This window comes from Rhinolophus ferrumequinum, chromosome 20, assembly GCF_004115265.2.
Source record: "Rhinolophus ferrumequinum isolate MPI-CBG mRhiFer1 chromosome 20, mRhiFer1_v1.p, whole genome shotgun sequence".
NCBI lineage: Eukaryota > Metazoa > Chordata > Mammalia > Chiroptera > Rhinolophidae > Rhinolophus > Rhinolophus ferrumequinum.
The window spans coordinates 7,501,093-7,521,852 of NC_046303.1; the positions used below are offsets into that span (position 1 = coordinate 7,501,093).

The 20,760-nt window shown below is 40.5% G+C and overlaps 1 protein-coding gene across 6 annotated transcripts in view; it reads left to right on the forward strand.

The window, feature by feature from the left end:
- Positions 1-20,760, forward strand: part of ELMO1 (engulfment and cell motility 1) — a 479,853-nt gene that overhangs the window by 148,051 nt on the left and 311,042 nt on the right. For all 6 annotated transcript variants that reach the window (XM_033088370.1, XM_033088366.1, XM_033088369.1 and 3 more), the window contains exons 6-7: positions 5,799-5,968; positions 15,382-15,417. In XM_033088370.1, coding sequence (XP_032944261.1) covers positions 5,799-5,968; positions 15,382-15,417 — 206 coding nt within the window. The remainder of the gene's footprint in view (positions 1-5,798; positions 5,969-15,381; positions 15,418-20,760) is intronic.

A 20,760-nucleotide genomic window follows, 5' to 3' on the forward strand; every position in this document is an offset into this window, starting at 1 on the left:
GGAGATAATTTAGAAGGAGAGTAAGCCAGAGAGGCCAGAGCAGAAGGGACATAGAGCAGCAGGAAGGATTGACCTTTGATGGGAAATAGGCAACCAGGTGTGTAGTTCCAGGAAGAAGCAGAGCATGGGGATAAGTGGAGGTGTTGGGCTGCACTCCTGGAAGCAGGAAGACGGAGGGAATCCTGGTTGATTACTTTGATTACCTTAGTAACATGTGAGGCGGGATCCCTAGTGTGGGGGGAGCAGGGGCAGGGGGACATGAAAGGACAGGGGAGTTTAAAGAGAGAAAAAAGTGTGAAGGAGTCTTTTTGGAAGGACATAGCAAACAGTCTAAGGAAATGTAGTTGGACTGCTGGGCAGTATTGAGTGACGTTTGAAAATCGCTGTGAAACTTGTGAACCTAAGAACTTTTCAGACGACATCTGAGTTGGTCTTATGGACCCGGAACCATGCTGGAAGTTTCTTGGGGGGATTCTAATTAGGACCTTTAAGAACACAGATGGGAAATACCTGGCTCGGATGACCAGTACCCCTTTCTCTGCCCACCGCTGATCCCGCGGGAATCTGTTTCCCTCTGAGCCGGGGCCCAGACTGTCTCAGTCTAGGATATTAGGCAGCCATGTCCAGCTGAGTGTCTCAGGACGAAACTTGTTTTCTATCCTTAGAGCAATACCGGAACACAAAACTTAGCACTCACATTCTGACCCAATCATCCACACTGCTAGACTCTTTTTATTTGAGCTATTTGAAAAATCAGAACTAAGGCTATTTTATTTTCTAACAGGATTGATTCCCCCCCTCGCCCCCAGCCCCAACTATGAAAACATTGCAGAATCCTGGAAAATTTGGAAAGTGAAGCTTGCTACAAAGCAAATTATGCAGGATATTACAATTCATAAATAACCATGGGTCTTATCTTCATTTGTTTCCTTTGGTTGTTCTCATGAAAACATACGTACCTATGTGTTTATATATGTTTATTTATTTATTCATTCATTTAGTGATTTTTTTTTTGAACTCCTGGTAAATGCCAGGCACTGTTCTAGGTACTGGTAATAAAGTGGGGAGCGAGTGTGACACATTTGTTCTTCTCCTGAGTTTGCATTCTAGTGGATGCACGCGCGTGCGCTCTCTCTCTCTCTCTCTCTCTCTCTCTCTCGCTCTCTCTCTCTCTCTCTCTCTCTCTCATACTCCCCTGCCCACAAACAAGAAATATATTTGCATCCTGGATTTACTCCTAATAGTCCATGATGAGGATGTGCTCATGCCACCTCACAGTCTCTGGAGGTTTCGTTTTTCATCCCACATACTATTTCAGCCTGTAACCACATCACGAGTTACTGAACCATTGTCCTGCAGTTGAACATGGTGGTTGCTTCTCATGTTTGAGTAGAAGTGCTATTCTCAGTGCTCCAAAGGTGCCGCATGCCTGTCTCCAGTCCTGAAATGGTTTGTTTCAGTGAGGGAAGCACATCACCAGCCACCAACCCAGACACACTGGTCCCCTTTGTGTCCCTCCAGATGTGCCGGCCTTGTTGTCCTATTCTTCCTTTGCACTAACTCTATGTGCTGCCCAGAAATCAACCTTCCCTCTCCCCAGTGTGGTTAGCTTTTTGTCAATCAGATCTGTGCAGAGATGTCACTTCTCTAGGCTGCTTGTCCCTGAAAACTGCACTATCTTAAAAAGCCACCAGTTGCTCTCTGTCACATTCCCCCATTGAGGGCTATACAGCTCATCAGTATTTAATTTCTGATCGTTAGTTTGTTGTATTGTTCACCCCCACCTCTGGGATGTCAGCCCCAGGAGAACCCTGGCTGTCTGTCTGTGGCTATTTCCCAATGTGCCCGGACAGCGTCTGGCTCAGCGTACACTTCCCTGAGTATGTGTTGAATCAGTGAGTGAGGCTTCTTTGATTTTGAAGGGACATAGCTTGGAAATAGATAACTGTAAAGAGTTGTCCGAATATAGGCCAAGTACAATTATATGCAGAGTAATCTTTGGCAATAGCCGATGCCCAAAAAAGTAGGTTTTCCTTATAAAACCCCAATATTTTAACAATAAAACTTTTATTCGCACATATTTTTATAATAGGAGTTTCATATCCACATCATTTAGAGATTAATGAAGGTAAAAAGAAAACGTATCAGGTTCCATCTAGGAAAACATTGCCTTTAAAAATGTCCCAGAAGTTTGATGTAATGTTTTCGTTGGGGCTCATTTCAGGGAATAACATCTATGGAGCACCGTTTCCTGGCAGACTCTGTGATGAGGGTCCCCGCCCACCTGAGAAACAGTTTGGGACTCTGTGGGTTGGAGGGAACTTCAAACATGACCTCATCACAGATTGTCAGGGTACCGATGGGGAAAATGAAGCTAAGAGAGCTGAGAGAAGGTCACTGAGGCGCCCTTGCTAATCAGTAACGGAGATGGAGGCAGCCCCGCGTTCTCACTCCTAGTCCCGGGAGCTCTTCACCACTGCTCACCACTTGCCATGATGCTCCCATCCTCATGAACGATGCACCCCCTCCAGTGCTTTACTTATGTCTCGAAACCAAAAGGAAAATTCACCCAATAGCACATGCCATGCAATTCTACATTTTGATGAAGAGTTGACTCCTTAGTTGGCACCCTGAGTTGGCACCCAGGAAAGGAGGAAGTTCCGTCTTGAAGGATAAGAACACCACCATGACTTATTTCACTTAACATAATCCCTCTAGGTCCATCCCTGTTGTCTCAAATGGTACGATTTCATTCTTTGTCATGGCTGAGTAACGTTCCATTTTATTTACTATGTACCACCTCTTTTTTATTCAACCATCTATTGGTGGATACTTAGGTTGCTTCCATATCTTGGCTATTGCAAATATTGCATATAGCTTTTTGAATTCGTGTTTTGGATTTTTTTGGCTAAATACCCAGAGGTGGAATTGTTGGGTTCGTAAGGTATATAAATGTCTAATCACTATGGGGTACACCTGAAACTAATATAATATGTATGTCAACTGTAATTGAAAAATTTTAAAAATTAAAGAAAAAAAGAACACCACCATGAAAACAGGGCACATTGTTTTCAGGCACTGGGGTGAGTGGGAGAGAGGGGTGGATGGTTCCATAGGAACTTCCCAGGCCATTGCATCTGTGAAAATGTTGCAGTCGGACACAATTTACATGAGCCTTTACTATTGTTCTTGGATGTGACTTCTTGGCTGAGACCCCAGCACGTCAGGGTACCGCTTCACTATTCCGGTGTGTGCCTGTCTTGGTGAAATATTTTTGATTTCCACAGCAGCTACCTATTAGCTGCCCTGCAATGTGGGACTTCAGTCTTGATTCCTCTGCTGGGGACACTTGTTCTTTTCCAGTTTCTGATGTTGTCTCTCTTCACTTCCCTTATTTTAAGTAAAGCAATTCATTCATGTTTAAGTAGGAAACATTTCAAACACACACAGAAGTGGAAAGAGTGGTCTAATAGGTGTCCTCTACCTAGAAGCCACAATTGTTTACTCTTTTTATTTTCTTAGCAAGCGTTCCTCCTGAGAAGTCTACATTTTTAAAAGAACGAGTAGATTGTTTTTTTTGGTAGAATAAGCCAGGAGGGGATCGTTGCGCCCCCCCTGAAGGAGACCAGGTGGTGAGTAGAAGACGGATCAGAGCCTGGGTGCCCAGTGGGATGGGCTGTACATTCTGTCGTCACTGAGACATGCAGTGTCTCAGTGCTTTAGAGCAGTGCTTCTCAGCGTGTGATTCTGGGACCACCACCAGCAGCAGCACCCGGGGGCTTGTTAAACATACAATTTAGGGGATGTCCCCCTAGACTTACAGAACTAAAGACTCTAGGTGAGGCCCAGGAACCTGTGTTTTATAAAGCCGACAGGTGCTTCTCAGGCATGCACCAGTTTGAGACCCACTGCTTTAGAGCCTGTTGTCCAGAGTCCAGCTGCCCAGATTCTCTTAGCTCCAGCACTGACAAAGCTGTGTGACCTTGGGCAAGTTACTTAACTTCTCTGACATTCAGTTTCCCTGATAGTGCTGTTGTGCAGATTCAATGATTGCTTCATGAAGGTGTCGAGAATAGTGACTCAAAGGGCTAGGGCACTGTTAGCGTTTTTATCGCTAGTCGTTAACAGCACCGAACAATGTTAATTAACATTAATAATGACGATGAACTCATTTTTGAGGATTCGTTATCATTATAACATCTACAGTGAGTGCAGACTTCCTGCTTGGAGAAAAGAATATTTTCAAGGAATTCAAAGTGATTCGCTTGGGTGAAATATTATGTTAATGTTGTATATTTGAAAACTTTAGAGAACAGCATGTCTTTGAACAATTTTAAAAGATAAAGTGATTCCCGCTCAGCTCTCTGTTCTCCCTTTTAAAAATATGGGATTTAGGGTTTGAGCGATTTGTCAGGTACCTGGAGATCACTGACAGAGTCGGGAGGGTTCTCTTTCTCTACCTCCTTTCTTCTTCTTCTTTTCCAGCTTCTGATCACAGGGTCAGTTTGGGGCTATAATAACAGGGATGCCATAATCTGCCTCTGACCAAGAGATCGGGGCACGGGTTTCATCCATCTTGGTCCCTGAAGAATCACATCGGTCTCCCTGGTGGACCCCAGCCTGTCCCCAGGGCTACGTCCAGGTGACAGTGTACAGAGAGCTAAGCAGGGAGGCGGGGGCTGTGCTGTGGAGTCTCTGGGGTGGGGTCCCTTTGCTCTCAGTCCCAGTGTGGATTCCTTTCCTCCACTGAGCAATCCCTGTTACGTGGGCTCCTCACCTAGTTCCAGTCAGTTTCTGTTCAGGAGAAGATACTCGTTGTTGGGGGTCAAACATCCCACCTTCCCCTTTCTCTGAAATGTAATGCAGTTTCAAAGGAGAAAGCAGGTACTGGAGAAGGAGACTCTGAGGATGGTGGAGTGCTTCAACCATTGATTGAAGTTTTGAGTGAAATAATAACTACAACAGATGTCCAGTTATTTCTGCTAAGCAAAAACACAGGCAGAAAAATTTAATATTTTCTTTTTTTTCCTGTTTACCCCAACTGAAAGACAGAGATGAAAGGCTTCACTGGGTGAATGAGAACTATAGATGACAAGTTATTATCCAGAAGTTCAGCTCGTCCCATAAATTTCCATTCCTCGCTGTCCTGCGCATGGAAGCCAAGTGCAAATGCCTTAAAAAGATGTCTGATTCTAGGCAAAGCTGCTAATTTGGTTTCCTAATTATTTTGTTATAAATTCATGCAGTAAGTAGCGAATGTATGGGAAACACATGTTGTCGAAAAAAGTGTCACTTACAAGTATCATTGTCTTGTGCTGGAAGATTGTCTGTAACCCAGAACGATTGTTTGGATGTCTCATGAAGCTTTTGAACACTGTGTGTAGGCAGTTATCACTCATAGGATTGACTGAATGGGTGAACACACTGTATAAATTTGTGTGATTGCTTAACTAAGCAAAACGCTTTTTGTAATTCCTAGATACAATTTTTACTTACAAGGTAAACAATTTCCCCTCCTCGCTGCCCCACCTTTTCTGTTTCTGGGGCTTTACTGTTCTTGTTGTGCTCTTGCTTTTCCAAGAGATGGAAACATGAGCCCCATCGAAAGAACGCAACGGATTTCCATCATGAAACCAACAGACGTAGCCTCAGGTAGAAACTTGCCCGTGACGTGCAGGACGCATATAGTCTTGTGCGTTTGGGCTCTGTGTCTCTGTTTCTCTGTGAACGAAACATGCATTTTCGGTGTGCTTTGCCTTCCTCTGTGAACATTCCTCCGTCTGTCTTTCGCCCGTAAGGCTCAGAATGCCCAGCAGCTCCATGAACGGATCCAGTCGTCGAGTATGGACGCCAAGCTGGAAGCCTTGAAGGACTTGGCCAGCCTCTCCCGGGACGTCACGTTCGCCCAGGAGTTTATAAATCTGGACGGCATCTCCCTGCTCACACAGATGGTGGAAAGCGGTACTGAGTAAGCACCTTTTGTCCAGATTTCCAATCTGTGCTATTCTTTCCAGCGTTCTGGGAATCTGTTACTTTCCTTATACTTGCAATTTCCAGTTTTAAAGACCAGAAATTGACTAGGCTCTGGAAAAAAACAAAAATCGCTTTCAAGATAGTGCCTGGGTTTGCAGTTTAAGTCTCACTAAATCCTCCATGCACCAACTAGCCAGTATCTAAGACAAAGTAGAATTCCATAAGATACCTGGAATTTCACATTTATGAGGAAAAATATTAGGTCATTATCTTTAAGGGCTTTTCCAACATTAAAATTATAATTTTACAAAATATAAATCCCTCACATCCCTTGCTTATCCCCAAGAAAAAATTATCTTCCCTGACTTAGTTAAAAAACAAAATAAAGAAAAGAAAAGAAAGATAAAGAAAAAAAACAAAACAAAACACTAGAATGCCTCTTGATATTCTCAAAGTCTTAAACCAGGTCAAAATATCATCCCTGAAGTAAGTTTTTAAAAATTAATGTTTGAATGATGAAATGCATGTCCCTATTTATTTAAAATTAAATCCAATGTTTATTAAATACCTGTTGTATGCAAAAGAGTGGAAACTGGGAAAATTTAAAAAGATGTGAGCCTTGCCATCCAAAAATGTAGGGAGGCAGAATTCAACTGAGGTTTAATTCCTCCTGCGGGCTTTGAGTTTCCAGGTTGGTCCAGCTATGTACATCCCTGGAAGCTTACAGACGGGGTGTCCGTGCATGGGTCTTGAAGGAGTTTGAGTTCCATCCTGAACATGAAAGGGATGCTCACCTTCCTTCTCAGGGGAGGCTTTGACCCCCTGGCATGACTGGGAGTGGAAGGAGCCAGACAGTGTAGCCCTTACCTGTGTAGACAGGTAACTCCCCTGACTGCCAAATGCCAGGGTAGGGTCCACAGGAAACTGTTCATTCCCATATGGTCAGGTGCCACTGGCATAGACTATTAGAGCCTGTGGGTTAGAGCATGTGAAGACGCTGAGTCAGTTAACTGCATATTAATATGCTAAATTAATCATGTACAGAGTTGAGATAGATATTTATTAGGAAAGACTACATATCATTGAGAATTGGGGCTTAAATCTGGGGCATTTAAATCTCTCTTCAGTACCTGGTGATTCAAAGAATGAACTGATGACTGTACATGTTAGAGACCTGCCTTAGCCCACTCCCTTCCTTCCTTCCTCTCTTCCTTCCTGTCTCCTCCTACACTGGGCATTCTTTGGCTTCTGCAGTTGGCACTAGTGAAAGATTCTTTTTTTATTTTTCTTATTCAAAGAGAGGATATTTTATAACAGCAGGAATATCTCCTAATCCAGAACGTTCTGTAGAGTTTGGAGTCGGGGGGGTCTTACCTCATAGACAAGTAGAGAAAATATCTAAGAGTGAATGGGGTGGGGGGAAGCAAATCTAAGAGAATCAGCAAGCAGGTGTGGGTGTCTAGAAAGGGTCAGTCGGAGGCAGGTATCATTTATTTTTTTAATCATCACTGAAACTGCTCACTCATGAAATTTTTGGCAAACATCACCTTGGACTAAGGCAGGGAAACTCAAATTCTGGGCGCTTTCAAAATCTAAAGTGGTTATTATAAATTGGAGTTGGAGCTTGAAACAGCTCGAGAGAAGTTGAATAAGTTTGGGGGTCCAAATGGCTTGACCAAGAAAAAGGAGAAAGAAGGTTCTGTTTGTGTGTCAGAAGCTCCAAGCTGAAGTCCAGTGTGGGAGGTGTTAGATCCCTCAGTCCTTATTAGTGGAGAGCAGTGGAGTGAGGTGTGATTACAGACACCTTCACTGGTGACTGTGGGTGACTCCCTGGGATTGCCACACATGGCTGGCCTTGCGGAGCGCCCACCACTGCTTCTGGCCCAACACGGAGACCTGCGAGGCTCTACCTCCATCACATTTACAATGTGTAAAATTAAAAGGTAAACATGTTCCCACGTTTATTGATTTTTCTAAGTCCCAGCCATTGATGTATCAAAAGCAATGAACGAGAGCCAGTTGTAAAATCACCTGCTAAAATTAAGTGGTTCTGCCACAGGTAGCTAGGTATCCAGGGCTGAAGCTTTTGAATATTGAGAATAATAGTGTATTCATACTTGCAAACTTACCAGAATTGCAATCGTGATTATTATTACAATGGTAATAATAATTACTGAAAGCATGAGTCTGTGTGATATGTGCCCTGAATAGAAGGCTAGAGCAGGTTCCAGCACCTCCAGAGGCTGGCAGTTGTGTATCTTGACAATGAGGAAAAATGTATGCTAGGAGCTTTAGTGCTTAGTTTCTCATTATATTTGTTCGCGAGGGCTGCTATACCAAAACACCGCAGACTAGGTGGCTTCAGCAGAAATTTATTGTCTCACAGCACCAGAGGCTGGAATCATGGAGTCGGCAGGTGGTTTTTCCTTCAGTTTCTCTCCTTGGTTTTCAGATGGCCACCTTTGTCCCTCTGTGTCCTCACACCGTCTTTCCTCTGTGTGTAGACATCCTTGGTGTCTGAGTGTGTCCAAACTTCCTCTACTTTTAAGGACACCAGTCAGATTGGATTAGGACACCTTCTAATGTGTTCATTTTAACTTAATCACCTCGTCTTTAAAGGCTCTATCTCCAAATACTGTCTCTTTTTGAGGTTCTGGCTGTTGGAGATTCAACATATGAATTTGGGGGGAACATGATTCAACCCATAGGACTCATCAAAGAGTCACTACCACTGTTGTTTAAAACGAAGAGTAAAAACTGATGCTATGTATTTGTCTTGCCGACATTATGACGTTTTACCTGGGCTGTTGTCTTACTCTACAACTTGTCTTGACCTAAAGTGTGGTCCAGACGAATCACATCCCTCAGACGAAGACTAGCGACCGCATGAGAGAATGTGCATACTGAATGACTTTATGTGAGCCACAGTCATTTCTTTTTCTTTTTTAAAAAAGCATAGTATACTCAACATAATATCTAACTATCTGTAATTCATAACCCATCCCAATTTGTGACATCCAGCCAGGTGTTAGGCAGATGAACAGAATTGAAGGCCAGATCTTAGGTGAGTTCTGTTTTGTATTTGTCTCTTACCTTTCCCGTCACACTCTCTTACTGGGCGGGCTTCGTGTGTCTCTGGATCACCTTTTGCACCCTGCTCGCCATTGTACAGAAGTTCAAAGTCATGCTGCTTTTGGGGATGGAGGAAGGACTGGAGCTACGCAACCTCCTGCCTTCCTCCACTGGGTCCTGCAGCTCTCCTAAGAAGCTGCTCATTTGATCCCCAACTATTTTTTGTTCTTCAGATCTTTTGCTCAGATTAAAAACAAAAGAGGAAGACATTTTACTTATAAGGAAACCTGGCTTCTCAATTAAACTTAGAGCAAGACTTTAATTAACTAACAGGAAACCTTTGGAATAGAAATCACACAAATGAAATAGATCCTGCAATTTGGAAGGCAGTTCGCCATGACCCTGGGCAGACCTCCAGCTGGGACAGGCAGAGGTTTCTAAGCAGGACCAATGGAAATTTTAGGGAACACTGAAGAAATGTAGCTGGAATTTTTCTCCTTAACTTTGAGCTATAATGAGATTCAAAGACGGCTGGGCTTCTTGTCATTACCCAAGGCTGAGCTTTTAAAGTGTCTCTCTACCGGGTACCAGGAGGGGTCATGGGGAAAAATGAGCAACAAAGGAACAATAGGGAAGTGTCACGTTGGCAGAGCACAGTGTTTAAAACCTGAATTTAATTTTCCCATCCTTGTGGAATTTGGAAATTCCGTTTCTAGTTTCAGCTTGAAAGGTAAGTGTGGAAGCAAATAAATTTGTGGGGGAACATGTTGCCCCAACCTGAGCAAAGGAATGGTGTCAGGAGGGGACATTAAGGAACGGACAGTGTTTAAAAATGCATATTAAAAGATTTCTCAGAAATGAAATATTTTATTTGATTTGAATAAAACAACCAAAACAAAACAAAAAAAACGATACCTGCAACTCTAAATGCCATGTAGCTTTTCTTCCGGTTTCAATCAAACACCATGTCTTTGGCTACACCTCTGTGCACACAGACAATTGTGCAGTTTAGCCTGTGTCCTTCCAGTCAGAAGAACAGGGAACATTTCCAAGAATGAAAGGGCAGCATCTTTAGAGTTTCCTTCTCACTTGGCAAAATTACACCGTTGAATATGAGTAAACTGTTAGCACCACCCTGGGCAGAAAAATTAAGAATGAAAGGAGTTAAATTTGTTTGTTTATTAAAAGCTCAGTTTTTTTTTTAAAATTAGTTTTTCATCCCTAGTACAAACAAAAACAAAAGCAATCATATTTATTGTTTAAAAAAATAAATGTAAATAAGCAGAGGCGGGAAAATAAGAATCGTGTATAATCCACCTTTCCAGAGACAAACATTTTTAACAACGTGGTGGATATCCTTTTTGTATTAATATACTTTTGACATACATACACACACTTGCACAGGCTTTACAAAGGTAGAATTATAATATTCATGCTCTTTGTAGCCTGCTTTGTATACCAAACAATATTTTCCTGTAATTTAATATTCCCCTTATCATTTTCCTCGTCTGCATATTACTTCATTTGAGAAGTTTTGTTAAGGTTCAGTGGATACACAGTGTGACATAATCATTTGAAACATGTGCACAGATTAGTCAACCATTCGTCCGTTTTGGGGCATTTACGTTGTTTTCAGGTTTTTTCATGAGTATGAGCATTCTCTAATCAGCTTTTCTTTTAGCAAAATCTTTGTGAAAATTTAAATTATTTTGCTGGCATAAAATTCTTGATTCAGAGAATGGAGCTGTGCCCATTTCACAGCTTGCTGAAATGTGCTAATTTATAGTTGAGCATTTGTGTCCGAGTATGTCCATTTCTAACCCCTGGTCACTACTGGGCTGGTGGTTACAGATTATAGCTTTCCTAAGAAAAACAGCAGCGAGGCATTTGAGGAGTTGTCACTCCTCAATACACGAGAACGTTTTATTTGCTTCATTGAAGTCGTTGCTCCAAAATTTGGCTGTATTAGGAACAGTGGAAAGAGTCTCACAGTTATGTAGACATATGCAAAGCCTCTAAGTAACTGTCTTAAAAACAAACAACATTTGTTGTTTGTTTAATTGTAGAAATTATTAGTTCCCTCCCCATTCTGTCATACATATGGCACAGAAGAGGACATTCTACTGTGTGTATGGATAGTTGAAATTGTTGTTGTTGTTCATTAACACTTAAATGATTTTCTATTAAACTTCCATTTTCAAATCCCTTTTCTCCTGGCTGGAATCAGAACTGTGGCTATTTCTTAGAAGATGTGAAAACTAAGATATAACTTGAATGAAGCTCCCTGAATGATGCCTTGGCTTTGCTACTGCCTGGTACCCACACTTGAGGATGGATTTGTAGGTTTTGTTCATTTGACAAAGTGTGTATCGTCTGAGTGCTGAATGTTCCTGACACTGGGTTAGGCACTGGGGGGAGGTGTATGGGGAAAATACAAAGTTGCAGATGACAACTTCAGACTGTGTGTGACATTTTTTGAAATGTTGCCTTCACACAAAAGATGAATTTCTTTTTTGAAAGCAACTTTGTTAACCTCTGAGGACACAGATTATCAGCTCTAACTCATGCTCTGGCTTCTGAGAATCTGGTGTCCCTTATCAGCCTGAGCTGTTCCGGAAGGCCCAGGCCAGGCCAAATTGACCAAGGACTCATGGCCGAGCCATTCAGTGCAGGTTGCACCGTGCATACCCTGCACTTCACCTCAGAGGAGAGAACAGCTCCCTAGACTGTGCCAAAAAGAAGCTGCTCTGTGTGGTGTGTGGGCCCTGCCAGGGCCGGCTGCCAGGTCTCCCAGCTCCCTTTGCCTGCTTTCCTGGGGCTTGTATTCAGTGGAGCTCCGGGAGTTCCAAGTGGAGCAGCCCTTCTGGGGCCTTGCCAGAAATTTGCATCATAAACTGCAAAGGAGCCAACCATCTTGGGCTTTGTCAGGGGTTGTGGGGCAGAAAACTCCTTCAAGGGGATCTCCCTTCACCCCACCCCTCTTTGCTTTGTCTCTGTGTCTTTGTCCATCACTCTGGTAATGGAAATGAGAAAGGGTCAACACAACCTGATTAAGAAGATTATCTTCTGTTAGGGAGAAGAATGACATACCTTGGGCTGAAACGAGAGGCTTCTGGCCACTCATCAGCCTTTCCAGAATCATTTCTTCTTATGGCCAGGTTTCTTTAAAAAAATGGGTATTTTGAGAGACACAGAGGGCAAGAGCCTCAGGAAAACAGACATCACAACAAAAAGTCCTTCTTCTGCTTAGGCTTAATCTGAAGTTGATAAATAAGAAACGCTGTGACCCATGACTTGGCACTGACTTTATATCTGCACTCTGGTCAAGGAGAATTTTCCAAGGCCAGGCAGGGTCTGCCACAGGAGGTGGAACACACAAAAACCTAAAGATGCTCAGGCCCGGACCAGAAGGCTGTTTTGAAAAATTGCAGTGATGTCATACAGATACACAGACACACACACACACTCTCTCTCTCTCTCTCTCTCTCTCTCTCTCTCTCTCTCTCTCCATAGAACAGTTTCGTTTGAAATAGTTCTGTTGAAAGATAAACTGAGGCATATTAAAAATTTTAAGAATTTATTTGAACAAAAATTAGTTAGAATCAGTCATTGCCAAACTGGAAGTGGTTAGGACTTCTCTGCCCACAGGAGCTTGGGGAAGACTATTCTAGAGAAGAGGCAGAAGCAAAACAAGGACATTATTTGATTGGCTGTAGTTAAAGCCTAGCGGCTGTTTGTAATTGGTTGAAACCTTGAGCCATCTACAGGCTTAGATTTGGGTTTGCTTAGCCACCAAGGCGTGAGAGCCACCTCCGTCTCCTGGCCTTCTTGTTTAATTACACAGTTGCACATTTAATGGAAAGGTTGCACAATCAAGTTCCACTTGTTGTCCAGTTGTGCGTTTTAATACAAAGATCTAACTCCAGGTAGCAGCTTGCACCCAGTTGTCCTGTCTTTTTATATCTATTTCAATCTGGAACTATTTCTTAGTTATTCCTTTTCTGTCATGACTTTGGCACTTTTTAAGAATATAGGTGAGCCATTTTGTAGGATGTCCTCCAACTTGGGTTTGTTAAAAGGTAATTCATTAAAGGTAATTTTCAGGGAGTGATAAAAGCATGGCTTTTATGCAGATATAAAATGAACCCATGTTAAAAGAATTCATTTTACTCATGATCTGAGAGAACCAGGCACGATGTTTTCACCATTTCAAAGGTATTGTCAAAAGGACACAAATGTATTTGGAGCAAAGGAATGTTGAAATGAATTGCAAATGGAGACAAAACTGGTTTTTCACCTGCAGGAAGTCAATTAAATTACTAACAGACAGGACAAAACATACATATCCATCAGTTAGACAATAAGGCTGGAATCTGATACCCATAACAGTATGCCATATAAACACCACATAATTTTCCATTGAAACAATTTTTTTCTTGCAGTGTTATCCAATGTTATCTCATTGTAGACCCTATTCTGTCTTTGGCTGGGATATCACAGATGCTTGTGATATCCCATTGCTTCTTATTGATGACACATGATGTCCCTTTGTCTTATTAATGATGTTCACTTCAGATAGTGCCTTCTAGGTGTCTTCACTGTTACGCTTCCCCCTTTGTAATTAAGAAATAATTTCGGAGTAGTTACAGCGTGGAAAATGGTACTAATAAGGTTTGTATGTTTTTCGCCCAGAGATTTGGTTCTTTAACAACACCAGCACACACCACTCTTTAAAACAACATGGACTTATGCATTCCCGTTTTATTCGGTGGGCTATAATATAATACTCTTATAATACTATTATTTATTTTGATGCTCAGTTTGTCCCAGATTTGGCAGTGGAACCTTCTTCAAGCTGTCTTCTGTGTTCTTCTGACCTGTTTCCTATTATTGTTTGAGCATTTCTTTACTTTTTGGCTCAAGGAGATTTTCCAGACTTACCTAAATCTTTCCTGCCCTAGTCCTGGCAGGAGCCATTTCTCCAAGGAGCCCCAGTTCCTTTCAGTGGAAGGTAGTGTTTGGCCCTTCCAAAACGACCCCCCTCTGCCCTGGCCTGCCTCTCTGTGGCCACCCACTCCTTCCACCCTGCCTAATGCCTTTTTGAAGGAAGCAGGAAGGGAGCTAATAAACATTTTTTTTTGTTTGTTTTTTGTTTTTTAAGGAAAGGCATGCAAAGATTGGGGAGGAGCAGAGAAAGAAGAAGATCTCTTTATATAGATTTTTAACCCCCCAGTTTTACCAAAGACTAGATCTGAACTTGTGGTCAGTTAGATTTCTGAAGTGCTTACATTTTACGTGGTTGAAAATGTGAAACTTAACTTTTACTGAAAGCCAAAAATTCATCCCCATTTATTGAGTACCTACACTGTATGTGCCTGCTGTTGTAGTTGTAAGGCACAGTGCAGAGCCCCTGCTTTCAAGGAGCTGGAAGGACAGAGAGATATCCTAATTCATACATCTGATGTGTCCTCAGCCCATGCAGACATGGGCGTCACTGTCAGTCTGGTCAGCGAAGGGAAATCAGAGGTCAGTGGGGCTTGCCAGAGGATCCTAGAATCCAGTGGGTTTGGAGTAGGTCTTCGTTAGTTGGACACGGAGGGGTAGGATATTCAATATAGAGAGAAGAACATACCTAATGCCAGAGAGATTTGGCAGACTTGGAGGATGGCAAGTGTTTTGGTAAGGTTAGCATCACTTGTTTCCTTATCTTTTTGACCCTGGTATTTTAAGAAGCATCATTGTTGTTTCTTGCAGGTAAGATTTGTCTATTGCACACTTTTTTTGCAGGTTACCATCGCAGGGTTCCGTCTATTGTCCAAGACAATTGCAATGTCTCATGATGTCTTCCTTCAGATATATATATATATATATATATATATATATATTTCTCTCTCAAGAAAAAGAAAGTAAAATTACCCAAGAAAGATAATTTAATAAAACTACGTTTTCCTTGTGAGCATACACTTAAGAACAACGGATCTAGTACTCTTTGGCTCCACTTTTTCATTGAAAATATACTCAGTTTTATCTCTAGGGATTTTTCCACATTGAACATATACCCATTCTGAATCAAATGGAGTGTTCTTGTTGCCTTTACTCATAAGTAAATGCAGGAGGTTGGTTGCAGCAATTTAATCCTTGTCTTTTGGTTGCTGCTTATCATGAGACAGCAACAATGTATTGCTTTGAATAATGTTTTGAAATGAACAGTTTTCTTACTTCATGGCAGTTAGATCTTCCCTATATTTAATTCTAAGCTTTATTCACAGTGTGTAATTTGTGTAAAAATCCTTGCTTCAAACATGTTACTTACATGATTTTTCTTAAATTTTGCAGCCGGTACCAGAAATTGCAGAAGATCATGAAGCCTTGGTAAGAACCTATGATCACTTGATACAGACAGCATAACCCTTCCTCTCTGCATAATTACACGCTGCCCTCTGACTGATTGTATCCCTGGGCATATAGATGTTTCGAGTGATTTTTATTTTTATTTTTATTTTTTTTGCTTTCTGTTTGATGTTCTTATAAACAGGTTCTTAAAAAATGTATTTCCCTTTTCTTTCTGCTTTGTGGCAGAATGGGTATTTTATGTTTGTAACCACAAAATGAGCATGCCAGGATTGCTCCCCTTTTCCTAGAGGAAGCCAGGCATAATTTTATGTATTACATTAAAAAGAAACTTTCTTTTTTGTGTGGCCTATGTGATGTTCAAAGTCAAAATCCTTTCATTTTCTTCAATGGCTCAGTAAGAGAAAGAGCCACAATAAAAAAAATGTATTCAGGATTGAAGTATGGAACGCAAATTATTTACGTGGAGTCTGAGAAAGTGCTCAGTCACCTCTTTTAAGTGTATTACATGCTAATTATGTCTAGAGATCTCAGAACTTCCTTCTTAGTTTCCCTCCTCAGCGCCTGTCTTATCCACTAAACAAGGTAAGCACAAATAGGGCCTAACAGAGTCTCTATAGTAGTAGGCTGAACAAATTTCCGTGTTGTCAAGTTGTTAAGGAGGTAATTTCAGTTTGAGAAGGAAGACTGAAAATGTGCACCTCATTCCTTAAGCCCTCCAAGAAAATCCTGACCATCGTCAGTGTTTGACTCTGCTCTCGAATCACTCATCGTCCCCTACACCTCCCACACAGAAAAATGGTTAGTTGTGGGAACTCTTTAGTTATTAAATTCTAATAGAGTATAGAAAGCAATCTTGAGTTTTTAGGGTAAAGCTTCTTAAGTCTTATTTTGATGTATGTTTTTGATATAGTAGAAGCACTTCATGGCGCAGAAGCCACCTTTTATGAGTTCATTCTGTCCCGGGCACTGTCTCAGTGTTTTCACTCATTACTCCTAATTCACACTTGTATCCACCAACACAAGATTGGTAAAACTAGTATCTTTCTTCATGCAGAAGTTAAAATCAGGTGGTGGCAGTGGGAATCAAACTGATTTTTGTTCTCTCCAACAACATCATACAGCTTGCTAATGTAGAGGAATTTGGGGCTCTGAAGCCAAAGTGATATCTTAAAATTTATCTGCCAATAGTTTCATTCTTTAGGTAAATAGGGATGTTGGAAGTGTGATTACATGTGAACTATGAATGCATTTATCAATCATAGACAAAATCAATATTCAGGGCCTTGGGTCTTATAATGACAGAGTAACTTATTCAGATTAAGTAATGCGGCCACTATCATCCTGATAGCAAAACCTGACAAGACAATACAGGAAATAAAAATTGTAGATCATCAGGTGAACAGAGGTACAAAAATTCCCCAGCAAGCGTATCAACAAATATAACCAAACAATATATAAAAAGGATAATACTTTGTGTCTAATAAAGGTTTATCCCAGAAATGGTTTGACGTTTGAAAATCACTCACTGTGATTCAGCATTTAGCAAAACAAAGAGAGAAAACCTAAAGAGAAAAGTCATTTTAATAGATCCTAGATACAGAAAAAGCGTTTCATAAAATCCAACATAAAATTCTGAGCAATCTAGGAACAGAGGAAACTTCCTCAACCTGATAAAGGCCATTGACCAAAAACATATCATACTTAATGTTAGAAGACTGAATATCCTCCCCTAAAACTTGGGAATAAGGCAAATGTGTTCACTTTTTGCACTTCTATTTTGCATTGTGCTGGAGGTTTTAGCCATAGCAATAAGTTAAGAAAGAAATAAAAGACATAAGGATCAAAAGAAAGAGGTAAAACCAACTCTATTTATGGAAGACATCATTGTCTGTGTAGAAAATCATAAAGAATCTACAAAGACGTTGCTAGATTTCATAATTGAATTTAGAAAGTTTTCTGGATACAGCATTGGTATATAAAAGTGATGTATTTTTATACATTAACAGCAACAACCTAGAAAATGAAATTTTTACATTTCCATGTAAAAAGTAAAAAAAAAAAATCATAAAATCTTAGGGATAAATTTAACAGGAGACATGCAATACCTGTTCACTGAAAAATAAATATGTTGCTGAAAAAAAGAAGACCTAAAAAAGTGGAGAATATACTGTTTTGTGGTTTGGAAGATACAATATTGTTAAGATAGCAGTTCTCCCCAAATTAATCTGTAGGTTCAATGTAATACAGTTTCAAAAAAAGAAATTACAAGCCAATTCTAAAACTTAAAGAAAAAAAAAAACTTAAAGGAAATGTATAGGACCTAGATAAGCCTAAACAGTCTTGAGAAAAGCAACAGAGATCAACAAAGTGGAAGGATTTCATTAACTGACTTGAAGACTTACTTGAGATGTATGTTGTCAGAGGATAGACAGGTCAACGGAATAGAATAAAGAGCCCAGAATTGATTCACAGTGAAATTTTCAACAAAGGAGCCAAAAGCATCTTTGCTGACATAAGTCTTGCTATTATTCTGAAGACTAAAGCACTGTCCAAAGGGTGTTTTAGAAATCCATACATTTCAGTGTGTATAAATTTTACCACAAACTAAAGAAAATACAGTAAGTCCTCACTTAACGTCATTGATACGTTCTTGGAACTGCAATAACACATTGTAGAAGGAAACCAATTTTACCATAGGCTAGTTGATATAAACAAGAGTTTGGTTCCTGTTGCATCTCATCAAAATAATGAACTAAGTGACATTACTCAAGAACCTACTGTACATGAAAAACACAAAAGGAGGGGCAGAACTATATTAATGATGGCAATTAAGAGTATATTCAGCATGATTTATTGATAGTTTTAAAAGTGGCCTTTATTTTCACTTTAAAGGAAAAGTAAAGGCCTTTCCTTTACTTCTGTCTTGGGCATGGCATCCAATGGAAACATTTGGAAGCACTATTCTTTGATAAAATTAGCAGCACAAATTTACATGCTTTACGATAGGCTGAAATGTACTGGAATGAAGATGGTCTCTACTGAGTTGATGAAAAACATTTATTTGAATCATTCCAGCACACATGGTGTGTTGGCTGTGATTCTGGCTCTCAACCAGCATATAAAGTTTGCAGTCGGCTTAATTTGTGGCAGTGAGTACTGCAAAATCTTAAGGTTAGCACTTTATAAAAAAATAAATAAACCAAACAAATAAAAATGCTCCCTCATGTGCCATGTGGTTGCTTTATATGTGGAATTCATTAGCCTTGATCTTCTACATCCAGCCCTGCTTTCAGAGAGAGGGCCTTGGCTCCTGCCTTTCTTCTTTGGAGCCTGAACCGCTCCTCCCTAAAAGTGGAAATAAACATCGATGTCTGGGTTTGATAAGACCTTGTATAGTGGCTTCATTTGAAATGAGGTGGTAGAGCCCCTTGATTTGGAATGCAATAAAATGTTAGCATGGCCATCCTTTCCTTGCAACTGGGGCTTTCAAGTTGAATTTTCAAATTCTCCCTCATGGAAACCTAGTATGCCAGCAACCAGCAACCAGGCATAATGAGTTATACATGTGATATATACAGTACATATAGTCTATTATATAATATGTATATTGCAGATATAATAATATATAATACAACATATATACATAATATGTCTAATAATATATTTATATATCATGATATTAATATATGTCTAATGTATCTATATAATATATAATACATAATTATATATTAAAATAGATAAATGTATATGTAAGATGTTCTATAATGCTTATATAAAATATAAATATAAATCATGTAACATTTCTATAAAATGTTATTAGATGGACCAAGAAAGCAGTCCTTCCTTTGGGCGCTCTGGTGTAAGACAGGAAGTAGCTTTTCTCTCACTTATTGATCATTCACACAAACGGAATACTGCAAATCACAGAAAGCCCTAGCTGTTGTCTCAGAAATGGTTCTCTATCTTCTTCCCCACCGTAGAGAGTGAAATCCTGGTCCCAAAAACAGCTTGGAGATTTGGAAACCAAATAGTTCTCTTTCCCTTTCTCTCCATCTTTTCTGCAAGGCCCTGGCAGTCTGTCCGAGGAGTCAGTCGGCAGAGTTCTGGAGCATTTGGGGAAGAGGGACCATCCCCAGAAATTAGGCCATGTGGATGATGGGTCCATGGAGTGGGGAACAGACAATTAGCATAAATATAATTTATCTTTTTCTTCTAATGCCATTAATGAAGACTACTGTCAGCCCTGTTCCCAGGCTCAACTAGCTATCGGGAACGTAAAGAAGAGTTTGATTCCCATAGTGTGTGTCTTCCTTTGTCACTGCCTGTTCCATTCCTTGTTGTTAGTGATGACGTTGAGGCAGTTCTTTGACACCATGTGGAGCCCATGGATGCCATCCTCCAGTCATGTTTGTGGGGATCTTTCCGCAGTTGAGGTCTTTTAGGATGCCAGGTAGAAGCAAATGGCCACTCTGAGTTATCATATAGTTGCCATTTTTCCTCTTATTAAGTTAAACTATTTAGCTAACATTATGTATTACTAATAAAATAATTAGCTAATATTTACGACTAATGCTATGCTTTATTATACAGTAATATTTCCACAGTAATACTAATGCTAATCATCTATTAATAGATCTTACTAGTTGCTTTTATTACCTGGCTCTTATTTTCTCGAGGCAATTTCCTTTTGGTTTTTGAAATCTTATGCTTGGATTTTCTTGTGATTCGCTGTCCGTAGAAAGAGTCATTGTGGAATTTTAATTTGGCATTCATATTTGGAATTCTTGCTAATCTTTTTAACCCATTTTTTCCACATCCTACTTTTTTTGTCCACTCCTTAAAGTAAGTGTGCGTTTTTCTGCTTTGGAATTGCTTTTCTGGGGTCATGATCCTCTGATGCCACCTAGGGGGCACCTGTAATATTGGGGTTGCCCATCTGTGACTCAGAAAAGTCTTTTTAAAAAAGGTATTTGCTGCTTTTCTATCTACCTTGCAATTTTTTTTTTCTAGCTCTAAGGACAGATAATTCTTGAGACATGAAGCCAAACATTTGAAAATCACAGGCTTCATTCACCTTCGTAGAGTATCACTTTTGCATAGTGATCATAGCGAACACTCACATGCTGCGGAGGTCAGAGGGCTTTACGTTGGTAGCTCATTTCATTTCCCCAACAGTCCTCTGAGTTTGGTATCACCCCCACCACCATCATCATCATTGTCCCCGTTTTTAATACATGAGGAAACTGAGCCATAGAATGCAGCAGTAACTTGCCCACTTAGAGCTGGAGGGGGACCCTGTGCTGTGTGACTCAGAACCCACCCGCTTAACTGTTTCTATCTATTGTGTGTCATCCCTCTGGC